Raw genomic sequence first — 15,886 nt, 5'->3', positions numbered from 1 at the left:
AGTATTTGTTGCCCCATGCTACAAGTTTTATTCCATTGTTAGCATGTTACTTTTTTCACAATTAGCTTTATGCTATTTCATTTATGTTTTATTAGTAGTTTTTATACCTGTTCATCAGTTCTTTTCACTAAATTTTTATGTATGTCTTTTCAAGTTCAGTAGTAATTGCAAACTATTATTAATCTGGGCACCTTTTTAATTATACACCTTTTATATCTTTTGTTTTAATAGCTGTTTGAACACTGTGGATACTGTTACCTCTTCTATACTTGTGTCTGTATATTGCACATTGTGTTTTTGTCATCTGTGCTTTGCTCATTGCTTTGGTTCCTTTTTGACTTTTATATAGCTTCCATACTTCATACTGTGACATATGTGTAACGTTTTACATCAATTATATGCACATTTGGGTAGGTCTTATTTTGGTATATTTCTCTATTCTTTTGTTTTTCATTTAGCTTTCTAACTCGCTGATGTGCATTAGCTAAATTAATTTTTCATGTATTATAGTTTTTATTACTCTTTAATTTAAATTAGGCTTGTCCATGCAGTTTGTGCTTGTTAATACATTTCGTACATTATCCATTTTAGTTAGGTTAGTATATATGTTTGTCATTTTTATACAGTTATCTATATATTTTTTGTGATTTATTATTTTTTTGTTTAGATTTATCTTTTGGGAAACAGCCCATGCTGCGTCCTCAAAAAGCAGTTATGTGCGTATATTGCATGTGAGCTGTTTGTGAATAAAGAATTTTTTTTTAAGAGATTGGCAGCACACTTGTTTTCTGGTCATCTCCATTGTTTTTATTTATTTATGAACATTTATACCCCACTTTTTTCCACTTGAAGCCGACTCAAAGTGGCTTACAATGCACAGAAGAATCAGTTACAATTACATTAGATAGGGGAGAAAGAACAGGATAAGAAGGGAATAGAATGCTAAACATTTAACACTGAACTTCAGTGACTTTTATCCTTTAATAACCTGTTGTAGCTGAATCTTAAGGGACAGGAATTCCAATTTGAAGTATTTCATGTTACATCCATTTAAATTGATATTAATTTAACAATATTTTGTCAAACCAGCTGGAAGCAGCTCCCCATAGATTACAACACTAAAACACATATATTGGTGAAACTACTCAAAATCTTAACAAAGTTACAGAATGCCAAGATAATTTGAAGAAAATGATCTCTTCATCATAAAGAGAGCAGTGTGATGTTTGCTTGCATGCTGCAGCCATCACTCCCACACATTAATATGCTGTATGGCATCTTGGAAATCTCTCAAAAGGATTTCACCAAGGAGACTGAGGTTCAGTAATCAGAGTAAATTGTAGGAGGCAGATAGGGTATGTCTGTCTTGTTCTTATACTTATTTTAAGTTGAGCAGGGTTTTATTTTCTGCTATTAAAATGGATGTGTTTTGGCTTCCGGGGTAAGGCAGGTAACCCCTTTGAACAAGTAAGAAGTGTGACATTGTAGAAAGCCTTGGTTCAGCAAGGCCGACCACACCCCCCATACCCCCATGTACTTCTTTTTGAAATATTCTAATTTTGCCTTGTTCCCTTCAACAACTCAAGTTTGGAAAATTCTTGTGTGCTTGCAAGGATTTAACTCCTTACAGTGTTTAGTAGTAAAGTTAGCTAGGTCCATCCATTTCAGAACTTTATGGGGCGGGGGAGGGGGAGAGGCACAATAAATCACATGTACTTCTAATGGGAAAAAATGGCTGTCTTTGCCTCCTTCTATACCACCTATCAAATCATTGTGTGTTGGCAGACCTTTTGGAAAACAAAGTTTTGTGTAGCTAGGTCTTGTCTCCCAAAATTTATAAGGGGTGGGATATGCATGCAGAAAATAAATAATTGCAAACCACACAGACATTAGACATCTCTAATATAATAAAACGCACCGTGAACGTTCTAATGAGGACAACGTTCTGAAGCCATCTGACGTCACTCCCCGAGTCCCTGGCTGTAGGGTTCGTGGTGTGAAGCCACCCAGCCGTCTCTGCCCCGCCCTCGCGTCTAAAGAAACAAATCCGGAAGCGAAGCGTCAGGGAAGGAGGCGGCGCTCCCGACGTCTAGCCTTCCCTTCGCTAGTGTTCCGCCTTCAGCGAAGGGAAAGCTAGACGTCGGGAGCGCCGCCTCCTTCCCTGACGCTTCGCTGCCGGAAACGCCACGGAGGTAAAGTTAAAAAGAATAAAAAAAACAAAAAAGGGATGCATGGAAGCGAAGGGGGTAGGGGGAGAAGAGGGCGGGCCAGGCTGGGACATGGGAGAGAGAGGAGCATGGATGCGAGGGGGGGCCATGGAAGGGAGAGAGGGGACTTGCTGGAAAAGGATGAATGGAGGCAGCAGGGGACAGAGGAGCATGGATTGGGAGGGCAGGGCTCAGGGAAAGAGGGAAATTGCTGAAAAGGGATGAATGGAGGGGGCAAGGGACAGAGGAGCATGGATGGGCATGGATTGGGAGGGCAGGACTCAGGGAGAGAGGGAAATTGCTGGATAGGGATGAATAGAGGGGACAGATGGGCATGGATGGATATGGATTGCAGGGCAGGCCTAAGGGAGAGAGGGCAATTGCTGGATAGGGATGAATGGAGGGGCCAGGTGACAGGAGCATGGATGGGCATGGATTGGAAGGGCAGGACTCAGGGAGAGGGGACTTGCTGGATAGGGATGAATGGAGGGGACAGATGGGCATAGATGGATATGGATTGCAGGGCAGGCCTCAGGCAGAGAGGGGAAATGCTGGATAGGGATGAATGGAGGGGGCAGTGCCCATGGAGAGAGGGGAATTGCTGGAAATGGATGAATGGAGGGGGCAGGGGACAGAGGAGCATGGATGGGCATGGATTGGGAGGGCAGGACTCAGGGAGAGAGGGAAATTGCTGGATAGGGATGAATAGAGGGGACAGATGGGCATGGATGGATATGGATTGCAGGGCAGGCCTAAGGCAGAGAGGGCAATTGCTGGATAGTGATGAATGGAGGGGCCAGGTGACAGAGGAGCATGGATGGGCATGGATTGGAAGGGCAGGACTCAGGGAGAGGGGAATTGCTGGATAGGGATGAATGGAGGGGACAGATGGGCATGGATGGATATGGATTGCAGGGCAGGCCTCAGGCAGAGAGGGGAAATGCAGGATAGGGATGAATGGAGGGGGCAGGTGACAGAGAAACATGGATGGCCATGGATTGGGAGGGCAGGGCTCAGGGAGAGACTCACTCTCTCTCTCACACACTCACACTTTCACTCTGACTCTCAAACAGTCACTCTCACATACACTCTCCCAAACATACACACTCCGAGGAAAACCTTGCTAGCGCCCGTTTCATTTGTGTCAGAAACGGGCCTTTTTTACTAGTCTTCTAATATAATAAAACGCACCCTCAACGTTCTGAGGACAACGTTCTGTGAAGCCATGAAGCCATCTGACGTCACTCCCAGGCTGAAGGGTTCGTGGATTCGTGGTGTGAAGCCTTCAAGCCAGCCAGCCGTCTCTGCCCCGCCCTCGCGTCTAAACAAGCAAATCCGGAAGCGAAGCGTCAGGGAAGGAGGCGGCGCTCCCGACGTCTAGCCTTCCCTTCGCTGTGTTCCGCCTTCAAAAAACGGCGGAACACAGCGAAGGGAAAGCTAGACGTCGGGAGCGCCGCCTCCTTCCCTGACGCTTCGCTGCCGGAAACGCCACGGAGGTAAAGTTAAAAAGAATAAAAAAAACAAAAAAGGGATGCATGGATGCGAAGGGGGGGGGGGGAGAAGAGGGCGGGCCAGGCTGGGACATGGGAGAGAGAGGAGCATGGATGCGAGGGGGGGCCATGGAAGGGAGAGAGGGGACTTGCTGGAAAAGGATGAATGGAGGCAGCAGGGGACAGAGGAGCATGGATTGGGAGGGCAGGGCTCAGGGAAAGAGGGAAATTGCTGAAAAGGGATGAATGGAGGGGGCAAGGGACAGAGGAGCATGGATGGGCATGGATTGGGAGGGCAGGACTCAGGGAGAGAGGGAAATTGCTGGATAGGGATGAATAGAGGGGACAGATGGGCATGGATGGATATGGATTGCAGGGCAGGCCTCAGGCAGAGAGGGCAATTGCTGGATAGGGATGAATGGAGGGGCCAGGTGACAGAGGAGCATGGATGGGCATGGATTGGAAGGGCAGGACTCAGGGAGAGGGGAATTGCTGGATAGGGATGAATAGAGGGGACAGATGGGCATGGATGGATATGGATTGCAGGGCAGGCCTCAGGCAGAGAGGGCAATTGCTGGATAGGGATGAATGGAGGGGCCAGGTGACAGAGGAGCATGGATGGGCATGGATTGGGAGGGCAGGACTCAGGGAGAGAGGGAAATTGCTGGATAGGGATGAATAGAGGGGACAGATGGGCATGGATGGATATGGATTGCAGGGCAGGCCTAAGGGAGAGAGGGCAATTGCTGGATAGGGATGAATGGAGGGGCCAGGTGACAGAGGAGCATGGATTGGAAGGGCAGGACTCAGGGAGAGGGGAATTGCTGGATAGGGATTAATGGAGGGGACAGATGGGCATGGATGGATATGGATTGCAGGGCAGGCCTAAGGGAGAGAGGGCAATTGCTGGATAGGGATGAATGGAGGGGCCAGGTGACAGAGGAGCATGGATGGGCATGGATTGGAAGGGCAGGACTCATGGAGAGGGGAATTGCTGGATAGGGATGAATGGAGGGGACAGATGGGCATGGATGGATATGGATTGCAGGGCATGCCTCAGGCAGAGAGGGGAAATGCAGGATAGGGATGAATGGAGGGGGCAGGTGACAGAGAAACATGGATGGCCATGGATTGGAAGGGCAGGACTCAGGGAGAGGTGAATTGCTGGATAGGGATGAATGGAGGGCACAGATGGGCATGGATGGATATGGATTGCAGGGCAGGCCTCAGGCAGAGAGGGGAAATGCAGGATAGGGATGAATGGAGGGGGCAGGTGACAGAGAAACATGGATGGCCATGGATTGGGAGGGCAGGGCTCAGGGAGAGACTCACTCTCTCTCCCACACACTCACTCTTTCACTCTGACTCTCAAACAGTCACTCTCACATACACACTCCGAGGAAAACCTTGCTAGCGCCCGTTTCATTTGTGTCAGAAACGGGCCTTTTTTACTAGTGATATCATAAACATCTCTGTTCTGTTGAGCAGTACATAAGAATGCAGACTGAATGTTCTTCAGACTCTTTGATGGTTGAAACAGACTTTATGCATGTGGACTAAAGCCTTTTCTGTGCTGAGTCCAACATAATGTCTGGATCATTTCTTTGCTTCCTGAAAAAATTAACTTTAAGTGGAGGAGTGGCCTAGTGGTTAGGGTGGTGGACTTTGGTCCTGAGGAACTGAGTTCGATTCCCACTTCAGGCACAGGCATCTCCTTGTGACTCTGGGCAAGTCACTTAACCCTCTATTGTCCCAGGTACAAATAAGTACCTGTATACAATATGTAAGCCGCATTGAGCCTGCCATGAGTGGGAAAGCGCAGGGTACAAATGTAACAAAAATAAAAAAATAAACATTTTCAGTTTTGAATTTAAATGGGACACTGCACCATTTTTTTCCCTTTAGCTTGTAGTCCTGGCTCTCCTGCATTTATGGGTTGTCAATTTCTGTTGCTAAACTGTGGATGGGCAAAGTGATCTAGGGAGAATGCAGGTATTTTGCCAAAAAACAGAAAATGGAACGGAAACTCCAGATGCTAATGCACATCTTGTAAATGTAAACGTGAAAACCAATCAGATGAAAAAAATGAAAACTTTATCTAGGTGGAGGAAAAACATTCTAGCATCCTGTTTGTACTGTATGTATGTATATCTGACTCTATATTATTATTACATTTGTACCCCGCGCTTTCCCACACATAGCAGGTTCAAAACGGCTATTCATCTCTATAGCTTTCTCTGTGTATGTATATGTGTGTGTATGTATGTATGTGTGTGTGTATGTATATGTATATATATATATATATATATATACACACACACACACACACAGTGCACTCCATTTAAGTGCACGTCGGATAAGCGCATGCTGTACTTCGGTCCCGTTTTTGCCCCGTCAATTTCTATGGTGACAAACTTTGGTTTAGTGCACCACTGATAAGTGCAATATATATATATATATATATATATATATATATATATATATATACACACACAGTGCACTCCATTTAAGTGCACGTCGGATAAGCGCATGCTGTACTTCGGTCCCGTTTTTGGCGCCGTCAATTTCTATGGTGACAAACTTTGGTTTAGTGCACCACTGATAAGTGCAAGATTCGCTTATATGCGTAGTAAGACTGCTCCTCTGCAGGAAAGACTCCGCATAAGCGTACTCGCGTAATACGTAAGCCGATTGGCGCGTAACAAAGGGGCGGTAAATTTGAAATCTCGTTGGTTAACTGCCACAGGCAGAAGAAGCGAAAGAATGTTGTTAGGGCGTACACTGGAGTCGTCGTTGCGGCAGAACTGTAAGACTTTAACACTGACTGAACTAATAGAAGTTCTTAAAAAATTAGAAAAAAAGGAAGTCAAGCATCTGTTGCTAAAGAATATGGTGTCAATCCCAGTCAAATTTCACGTATCTTGAAGCAGAAAGACCAACTTCTGGAAGACTGGCAAAACAATACACACAGGAAACGTAAACAGGTGGGAAAAGCTGAGGATGTAGAAGATGCTCTTCTTCGGTGGTTTTCTCAAGTCAGGAGCAGACAGTTTCCTGTCAGTGGTCCACTGCTTATGGAGAAAGCTAACCAGCTAGCTGAAAGTCTTGGACTAACTGGAGTGGAGGAGTGGCCTAGTGGTTAGGGTGGTGGACTTTGGTCCTGAGGAACTGAGTTCGATTCCCAGCACAGGCAGCTCCTTGTGACTCTGGGCAAGTCACTTAACCCTCCATTGCCCACCGCATTGAGCCTGCCATGAGTGGGAAAACGCGGGGTACAAATGTAACAAACAAACAAAAAAAAATTCAAAGCCACTGTTGGATGGTTGGAAAGATGGAAGGAGAGGAACAGCATAAAATTCAAAGAAACAGCATGGTGAGAAACAAGACGCTGATGACTTTTGGTGCTGAAAATTGGGTTGTTTCAGTTCTTCCTACCATTTTGAACGAGTTTGCTCCTCGTGACATTTTCAATGCTGACGAAAACGGTTTCTATTGGTGAGCGATTCCTGATGGAACTTTCATTCAAACATGCCGAAACTACTGGAAGTAAAACTTCGAAGGACCGACTGACGATCCTCCTTTGCTGCAATATGGATGGGAGTGAGAAGTTGGAACCCCTCGTCATTGGAAAGAGCAAACAGCCCCGTTGCTTAAAGAAAGTTAAGCAACTTCCTGTGTCATACGAGGCTAACGCAAATTCATGGATGACTGGGAAAATTTGGAAGCAGTGGCTAAAGAAGTTAGACACTAGAATGCAAGCACAAAAGCGTCAGATTTTATTGCTTTGTGATAATTGTGCGGCACACAGGGATGATGTCAGGCTGTCTAACATCAAGTTGGTCTTCCTGCCACCAAACACTACCTTTCTGATCCAACCTATGGATCAGGGCATGATAGCCAATTTCAAACAACATTATCGGGCTCTTGTGCTATGTCGTCTGATGAACGTTATGGATGACTGGACTGGCAAGGATAAATGTGCTGTAGAACTTGCTCGTAATCTATCACTGGTTTCCATACATATGCAGAAAAAAGCCTGGAATCATGTTACACAGGCAATCATGGTGAACTGCTACAAGCGGGCAAGCTTTGTTAAGGATGTGGAGAGGGACGAAACAGATGCAGCTGTTGCAAACGCGTCAGATGAAGAGATTATTGATATCTCAGCCAGTGTTACTGAAGAGGAGTTCCATTGCTTACGTAGCTGTTGATTACGATCTACAAACAGCTGAAGACAGCACTGATGTCGAGATATGCGCCTATACGCAGGCAACAACGGCTGATGATGGAACAGATGATGAAATGAGCAGCGAGGCACATGCTGACGAAATTCAACAACCTCCTCCTGTGAACGCTGGAGAAGTGTCTGTTCATGCTTTCCAAAAATACTAGGACTAGGGGGCATGCGATGAAGCTACAATGTAGTAAATTTAAAAACAATCGGAGAAAATGTTTCTAAACTCAACGTGTAATTAAACTCTGGAATTCGTTGCCAGAGAATGTGGTAAAGGCGGTTAGCTTAGCGGAGTTTAAAAAAGGTTTGGACGGCTTCCTAAAGGAAAAGTCCATAGACCATTATTAAATGAACTTGGGGAAAATCCACTATTTCTGGATAAAATGTTTTGTACATTTTTGGGATCTTGCCAGGCATTTGTGACCTGGACTGGCCACTGTTTGAAACAGGATGCTGGGCTCGATGGACCTTTGGTCTTTCCCAGTATGGCAATACTTATGTACTTATGAGACTCAACACTGTGTGGGCCTATCTGGAGGCCACTGGATGTCAGTGCTATGACAGTCTGGCAGACGTAGTCTATGGAATTCACAGACCCGAGAGTGTACAGAGGACTATAACTGATTACTTCAAGTAAGCCTAATGTCAGTTAACAGAGACTGTATACTGTACGTATAATAATAAACAGTACTGTACATATGTTTATCAGATGTCAAGCTTCTTTGGGTCACAATAGTTAAGTGCACGCTGTGGTTAACAGCATGCATTTCATTGGTCCCAGACCCTTGCACTTAAGCGGATTGCACTGTGTGTGTGTGTGTGTATGTATATATATATATATATATATATATATATATATATTCTAAGCACTTCAGGCAGCACTTGAAAAGTGTGTGGACCTGTCTCCATACTTGATCGAAGTAGCATGTTCTCACTGGTAAAGTTGAGTTCTGATTGATCTTTGCAGGTGTCAAAAAGGTGTATCTGTTTCATACATACACTTGATTTGGTGCTGCTTTCTTCCTAGTTCTTGGAATTCCATGGATTCAAATCTCATGTTATAAAGACCATACTTCTTTCATTAGATTAAGTGTCCTTCGATTCCCAAAAGTATTTTACTTCTAATAGAGGGCATTTTTAAAAGCCACTTCTATATGTAAACCAGTGCTTATGCATGTCCAAAGTGTTTATAGAGTGTGTAGGTTTAGGTCTGTAACATGTAACTTTACCCACAATGAGTGAAGATGTTCCTTGTGGGTGAGGTTTGGAGGGTTTTGCATTTATACTCATATGCATGTAAAATAACACTGAAAATTTGTGCTTGATAAAAAGAAGGTGTAGATGTAAGAGCATAATTTAACTGGGGTAACTTTAAAATAGAAGTATGCATATCCATTTTCCAAATTTACCATTTAATCACAAAGTATGTGCATTCTGTGAGGGCCCTTTTACTTAATCTTAGCATGTGCTAAATGATAAGAAACCCATAGGTATAGAATGGACTTCTTGGCATTTAGTGTGTGCTTTGCTGTAGTAAAAGTGCCCCATAGTATGCATGCCCTGTGTTATAAAATTATTGGTTATTTGATGTTTATTTCAATTCTAGTTTTACTCCTAGAATTATGATCTTTGTGGAACTTATTTTAAGTAAATTACTGAACTTGGACTGCTGTAGTAGTGTTTTTAACAGTCTTGAATATTGGGATTTCTTTCAGCATCCAAGCAGTGAGACATGTTATTCAAGATTCTACAGACATTGAGAGTCATAAGCTGGGAGTCATGGATCTAAAATTCAACCACCCAAGGAAAAATATTTCCATTAGTATCCCTTCAAAATCTGATGCTATGTCGCTCCACATCAAATCAGTAGAAGACCTCCGCGTGCTCGGCATCAACCTCAGTCGGTTCAATAAGCCTGCTCAATTTTTTATTTGTGTTGCTGGAGTATTTATTTTTTATCTTATATATGGATATTTACAGGTAAATTGTTCTATGTTTTAAGAGCTATTTATTTTTGTTTTATTTGAAGAGGTGAGTTCCAAGACCTGTTAAGTATGAAAAAACTGTTCTCGGGATAAATGGCTAGCACTTAAAAACTTGCAACTTAAGACTTTTTTAAATTAATATCATATGCCTTACCAATAAATGCCTTTTAGTTCAGACTTCACTAAAAACGGTAAAATTAGAGGATATGAATTGATGATTCGGGTGGTAGACTTAGGGGTAAAGTTAGGAAGTTGTTTTTCATGGAGAGGTTGACTGATGCCTGCAATGCCTTCTGGAAAGAGGTGATGGAGACAAAAATAGTGACTGAATTCAAAAAGGCGTGGGATGAGGATCTCTAATTAGAAAATGAATGGTATGTTAAAAAAAAAACCCTTAAATGGCTGCATGTGTGTGGATGTGTCGAGTGGCACTAAGATGGTGACTTTGGCTGTGAAGAAATAAAGCCAGTGCTGGGCAGACTTGTATGTCTGTGTCCCTTATACAGTAATCCAGTTTAAGATGGGCTGGAGAGGAATTTGACAGCAGTTTCAGTAGATGGAATGTGAGGACAGTGTCAGGAAGACTTTAATGGTCTGTGTCCCACAAATGACAAGATGGATTTGGATAGGCTGGAGTGGGCTTTGATGGCAACTCAGGCAGTTAGAACGTAAGGACAGCGCAAGGTGGACTTCTATGGTCTATGCCCCAGAAATGCCAAAGAAAGACGATGATCAAGTATTTTATATAACATTCATTGTTGGTTTAATTATGAATTGATACCGAATGTGATTGTTGGGCAGACAGAATGGACCGTTTAGGTCTTTTATGTGCTGTCATTTATACTATGTTACGGTGACTGTCTCTAAAGGCAGTCTCTTTCCAATATAAACTAATTTTTTTGAAAAAAAAAGTGCTTAACTGGTTTTGGAACTCACTTTATTTGTTGCTGTATACATTTCTAAAACACATCCAATCTTATAATTATTCTGAAAATGGTGTTGGGCAATGTGCAGACAAACTGTGAGTTCAGTACTTTGCTGTCAGTGTGGTAGAGTTCATGGTTTGGAATCTAATACTCATTATAAGAATCTGGGAATCATTTGACAGTTTTAAGAATTTTTACTGACATCACAAGGCTGATGCTGGTTAGGTATGAGATTATACAGTTCAGTGGTTTTATCTGGCTAGCAAAATTTCTTATTCTGTGCATTGATATGTGTGTGTTTGGTAGTTTTGTATTTTCTATGATTTTTGTTTTGTGGTGGGTGGAAGTCTTTCTCTTCCTCCCTCCACAGTGTTAAGAACATAAGAATTGCCGTACTGGGACAGATCAAAGGTCCATCAAGCTCAGTATCTTGTTTCATAACAATGGCCAATTCTGGTCACAAGTATGTGACAGGATCCCAAAAGAAGAAAAGAGATTTTATTCTGCTTATGCCAGGAATAAACAGTGGATTTTCCAAAGGCCACTTTAATAATCTTTTATGGACTTTTCTTTTAGGAATTTGTCCAAACCTTTTTTTTAAACCCTGATACACTGTAACTCAGGTTTGTCCAACCTGTGGCCCGCAGGCCAAAACCCAGCCCACCCAGAGTTTTTACCTGGCCCTCAGAAGCTTATTAAGATTCCTGCTTCCCCGCTTCAACTTGGCTATATGCAAAATTGAGCTGTGCAGTGTTAGAAGTTTAGGGTGGTCTCATGGTTTCAAGTCTTGAGACCTTGAAACCATGAAACCGACCTGAACTTCCAGCACTGTGTGACTCAAACTTCCAGACAGCTGCATTACAGTGGAGGAAGTAGATATCCCGCTGAGCTTCAGCTGCTGAGCCGGATGAGTGGAAAGAGACTGGGTGAAGGCGGGGTGGGGGGAGGGAGTACATATAAGAGAGAGAGAGATATTGGGTGAAGGCTAGTGAGGGGAGTATATATGAGAGAGAGAGATACTGGGTGAAGGCTGAGGGGGCATGAGAGAAAAAGATTGGGTGAAGGCTGAGGGGGAGGACATGAAAAAGAGATTTGGTGAAGCCGGGGGGGTGGGGAGAGGACATGAGAGAGAAAAAAAGGTAGGGTTAAATGGTCATTTTTCTCAGTGTAGGAGAGTGAACAGTGGAGTCCCGCAGGGATCTCTACTGGGACTGGTACTATTTAACATATTTATAAATCATATGGAAATCAGAACCACGAGTGAGGTGATCAAATTTGCAGATGATACAAAACTATTCAAGGTTGTTAAAATACGTTCAGACTGTGAAATATTGCAGGAAGACCTTAGGAAATTGGAAGACTGGGCGTCCAGATGGCAGATGAAATTTAGTGTGGACAAATGCAAGGTGATGCACATTGGAAAGAGTAATCCGAATCACAGTAACCTGATGCTAGGGTGCACCTTGAGGGCAGGCGCTCAAGAAAAAGATCTGGGTGTCGTCGTAGATAATATGTTGAAATCTTCTGCTCAGTGTTCGATGGCGGCCAAAATAAGCAAAGGGGATTCTAGGAATTATTAGGAAAGGGATGGTGAATAAGACCAAAAATACTAAATTCCTTTGTATCGCTCCATGATGCGTCCGCACCTTGAGTATTGCGCTCAGTTCTGGTCACCATATCTCAAAAGAGATATAGCGGAATTAGAAAAGGTTCAAAGAAGAGCGAGTAAAATGATTAATGGGATGAAACTCCTCTCGTATGAGGAAAGGCTAAAGAGGTTAGGGCTCTTCAGCTTGGAAGAGATGGATGAGGGGAGATATGATTGAGGTCTGCAAAATCCTGAGTGGTGTAGAACAAGAAGTAAATCAATTTTTTTTACTCGTTCCAAAAGTACCAAGACTAGGGGACACTCGAGGAAGTTACATGGAAATACTTTTAAAACAAATAGGAGGAAATATTTTTTCACTCAATGAATAGTTTAGCCCTGGAACTCTTTGCCGGAGGATGTGGTAACAGCAGTTAGAGTATCTGGGTTTAAAAAAGGTTTGGACAAGTTCCCGGAGAAAAAGTCCGTAGTTTGCTATTGAGACAGACATGGGAAGCAACTGCTTTCCCTGGGATTGTAGTGTGTAGTGCCACGATTTGGGTTTCTGCCAGGTACTTGTGACCTGGCTTGGCCACTGTTTGGAAAACAGGATACTGAGCTAGATGGACCATTGGTCTGACCCAGTATGGCTACTCTTATGTTCTTATGGCCAAGCCTGGATTAAACTGATTTCTTCAGTGAAACAGCCCATCTCCCTGTAATAGGACAATTTGACCTTCCCTGACTTCATTTATCTTTTTTTTTTTTAAGCTATTGTCAGAAATTAAAGCAGTAGAACAGAAGCTGAGCAAAACTACATGCTGGTTGAGCAGGGTACGCAAGGGAGAGAGAGAGATTGAGTGATGGTTTGGGGGGAGGGGTACGTGAAAGAGAGAGAAACTGGGTCAAGGCTGGTGGGGAAGTACATGAGAGAGAGAGCACATAAGCACTGCCACGCTGGGAAAAGACCAAAGGTCCATCAAGCCCAGCACGCTGTCTCCGACAGCGGCCAATCCAGGCCACAAGAACCTGGCAAAAAACCCAAAATTTAATAACGATCAATGGACTTTTCCTTCAGAAATCTGTCCAGACCCCCTTTAAACTCAGCAAGGCCAGCTGCTGTCACTACCTTCTCCGGCAATGAGTTCCAGAGTCTAACTAAGCGCTGAGTAAAGAAAAACTTTCTCCAATTTGTTTTAAACCTACCACATTCTAATTTCATCTTGTGTCCCCTGGTTCTATTATTGTTAGAAAGCATAAACAAATGCTTCACATCTGTCCGCTCTATCCCGCTCGTTATTTTGTAAACCTCTATTATATCACCTCTCAGCCGCCTTCTCTCCAGGCTAAAGAGTCCTAGCCATCTTAACCTCTCCTCATAGGGTAGTCGTCCCATCCCTTTTATCATTTTTGTTGCCCTTCTCTGCACCTTCTCCAATTCCTTTATATCTTTTTTGAGATGAGGCGACCAGAACTGAACACAATACTCCAGGTGCGGTCGCACCATGGAGCGATATAACGGCATTAAAACGTCCTCATGCTTGGTTTCCATCCCTTTTATAATAATACTCAACATTCTATTCGCCTTCTTAGCCGCCGCAGCACATTGAGCTGAAGATTTCAACGTCCTATCCACGACTCCCCCCAGATCCCTTTCTCGGTCCGTAACTCCTAACGCGGAACCTTGCATAACATAGCTGTAATTCGGGTTCCTCCTTCCCACATGCATCACTTTGCACTTGTCAACGTTGAACTTCATCTGCCATTTGGACGCCCAATCCCCCAGTCTCACGAGGTCGTCTTGTAATTTTTCCACACTCCTCCCGTGACGAGACGACCCTGGATAATTTTGAGTTATCTGCGAATTTAATTACCTCACTAGTTACTCCCATCTCGTGGTCATTTATAAATATGTTAAAAAGCAGCGGTCCCAGCACAGACCCCTGAAGGACCCCACTAACCACCCTTCTCCATCGAGAATAATGGCCATTTAACCCTACTCTCTGCTTCCTATCCTTTAACCAGCTCTTAATACACTGCCTCCGATCCCATGACTCTCCAGTTTCCTTTGGAGTCTTTCATGCGGCACTTTGTCAAACGCCTTCTGAAAATCTAGATATACAATATCCACTGGCTCCCCTTTGTCCACATGTTTGTTCACCCCCTCGAAAAAATGCAGTAGATTTGTGAGGCAAGTCTTCCCTTCACTAAAACTGTGCTGACTTTGTCTCAGTAGCCCATGCTTTTGTATGTGCTCTGTAATTTTATTCTTAATAATAGCCTCCACCATTTTTCCCGGCACCGACGTCTGACTCACCGGTCTATAATTTCCCAGATCGCCTCTGGAACCCTTTTTAAAAATCAGCGTTACATTGGCCACCCTCCAATCTTCCGGTACCACACCTGTTTTTAGGGATAAATTGCATATTACTAACAGTAGCTCCACAAGTTCATTTTTCAGCTCTACTAATACTCTGGGATGAATACCATCCGGTCCCGGTGATTTACTACTTTTCAGTTTGCAGAACTGCCCCATTACATCCTCCAAGTTTACAGTGAAATCATTTAGTCTTTCTGACTCCGCTTCATATACCTTTTCCGGCACCGGTATCCCTCCCAAATCCTCTGTGAAGACCGAAGCAAAGAATTCATTTAATTTCTCCGCTACGGCTTTGTTTTCCCTGATCGCCCCTTTAACACCACAGTTGTCCAGCGGCCCTACCGATTCTTAGCCGGCTTCCTGCTTTTAATATACCTAAAAAAAATGTTGCTATATGTTTTTGCTTCTAACGCTAACTTTTTTTCAAAGTCCTTCTTAGCCCTCCTTATCTCCTTTTTGCATTCGGTTTGACATTCCTTATGTTTTATGTTTTATCTTATTGTCTTCAGTCTGTTCCCTTCTCCATTTTATGAAGGATTGTTTTTTGGCTCTAATAGCTTCCTTTACCTTACCGTTTAGCCACGCCAGCTGACATTTGGTCTTTTTTCCTCTTTTTCTAATACGCGGAATATATTTGTCCTGTACTTCTAGGATGGTGTTTTTGAACAGCATCCATGCCTGATTCAAGTTTTTTACCCTTTCAGCTGCTCCCTTCAGTCTTTTTTTTTCACCGTTCTTCTCATTTTATCGTAATCTCTTTTTCTAAAGTTAAACGCTAGTGTATTTGATTTCCTGAGTTCACTTCTCAGCCAATATCAAAACCGATCATATTATGATCACTGTTATCAAGTGGCCCTCGCACCGTTACCCCCTGCACCAGATCTTGAGCTCCACTAATGATTAAGTCTAGTATTTTTCCTTCTCTTGTCGGCTCCTGAACCAGCTGTTCCATGTCAGCAGAGAATGACACAGGAACAAAGTTTATCCCCATCCCCACGAGCTCTGTTGAATCTCATCTACATAAGCTTTGAGAGCAGTTATAGTTTTATATTTAAATCATTTTATTAAAGTATAAAAAG

At 43.4% G+C, this 15,886-nt stretch overlaps 1 protein-coding gene across 1 annotated transcript in view; it reads left to right on the top strand.

Annotated features, from left to right (window-relative positions):
• Positions 1 to 2,158: 2,158 nt before the first annotated feature.
• SLC35B3 (solute carrier family 35 member B3) overlaps positions 2,159 to 15,886 on the top strand; it is a 128,112-nt gene continuing 114,384 nt past the window's right edge. The window contains exons 1-2 of the mRNA XM_030208994.1: positions 2,159 to 2,192; positions 9,647 to 9,911. Of these exons, the coding sequence (XP_030064854.1) occupies positions 9,711 to 9,911 (201 nt within the window). The 5' untranslated portion in view covers positions 2,159 to 2,192; positions 9,647 to 9,710. The remainder of the gene's footprint in view (positions 2,193 to 9,646; positions 9,912 to 15,886) is intronic.

The sequence above is a fragment of the Microcaecilia unicolor genome, chromosome 1, assembly GCF_901765095.1.
Source record: "Microcaecilia unicolor chromosome 1, aMicUni1.1, whole genome shotgun sequence".
NCBI classification, from domain to species: domain Eukaryota; kingdom Metazoa; phylum Chordata; class Amphibia; order Gymnophiona; family Siphonopidae; genus Microcaecilia; species Microcaecilia unicolor.
Note: the sequence above shows the minus strand (reverse complement) of the source record. Positions and strands in the feature narration are given on the sequence as shown.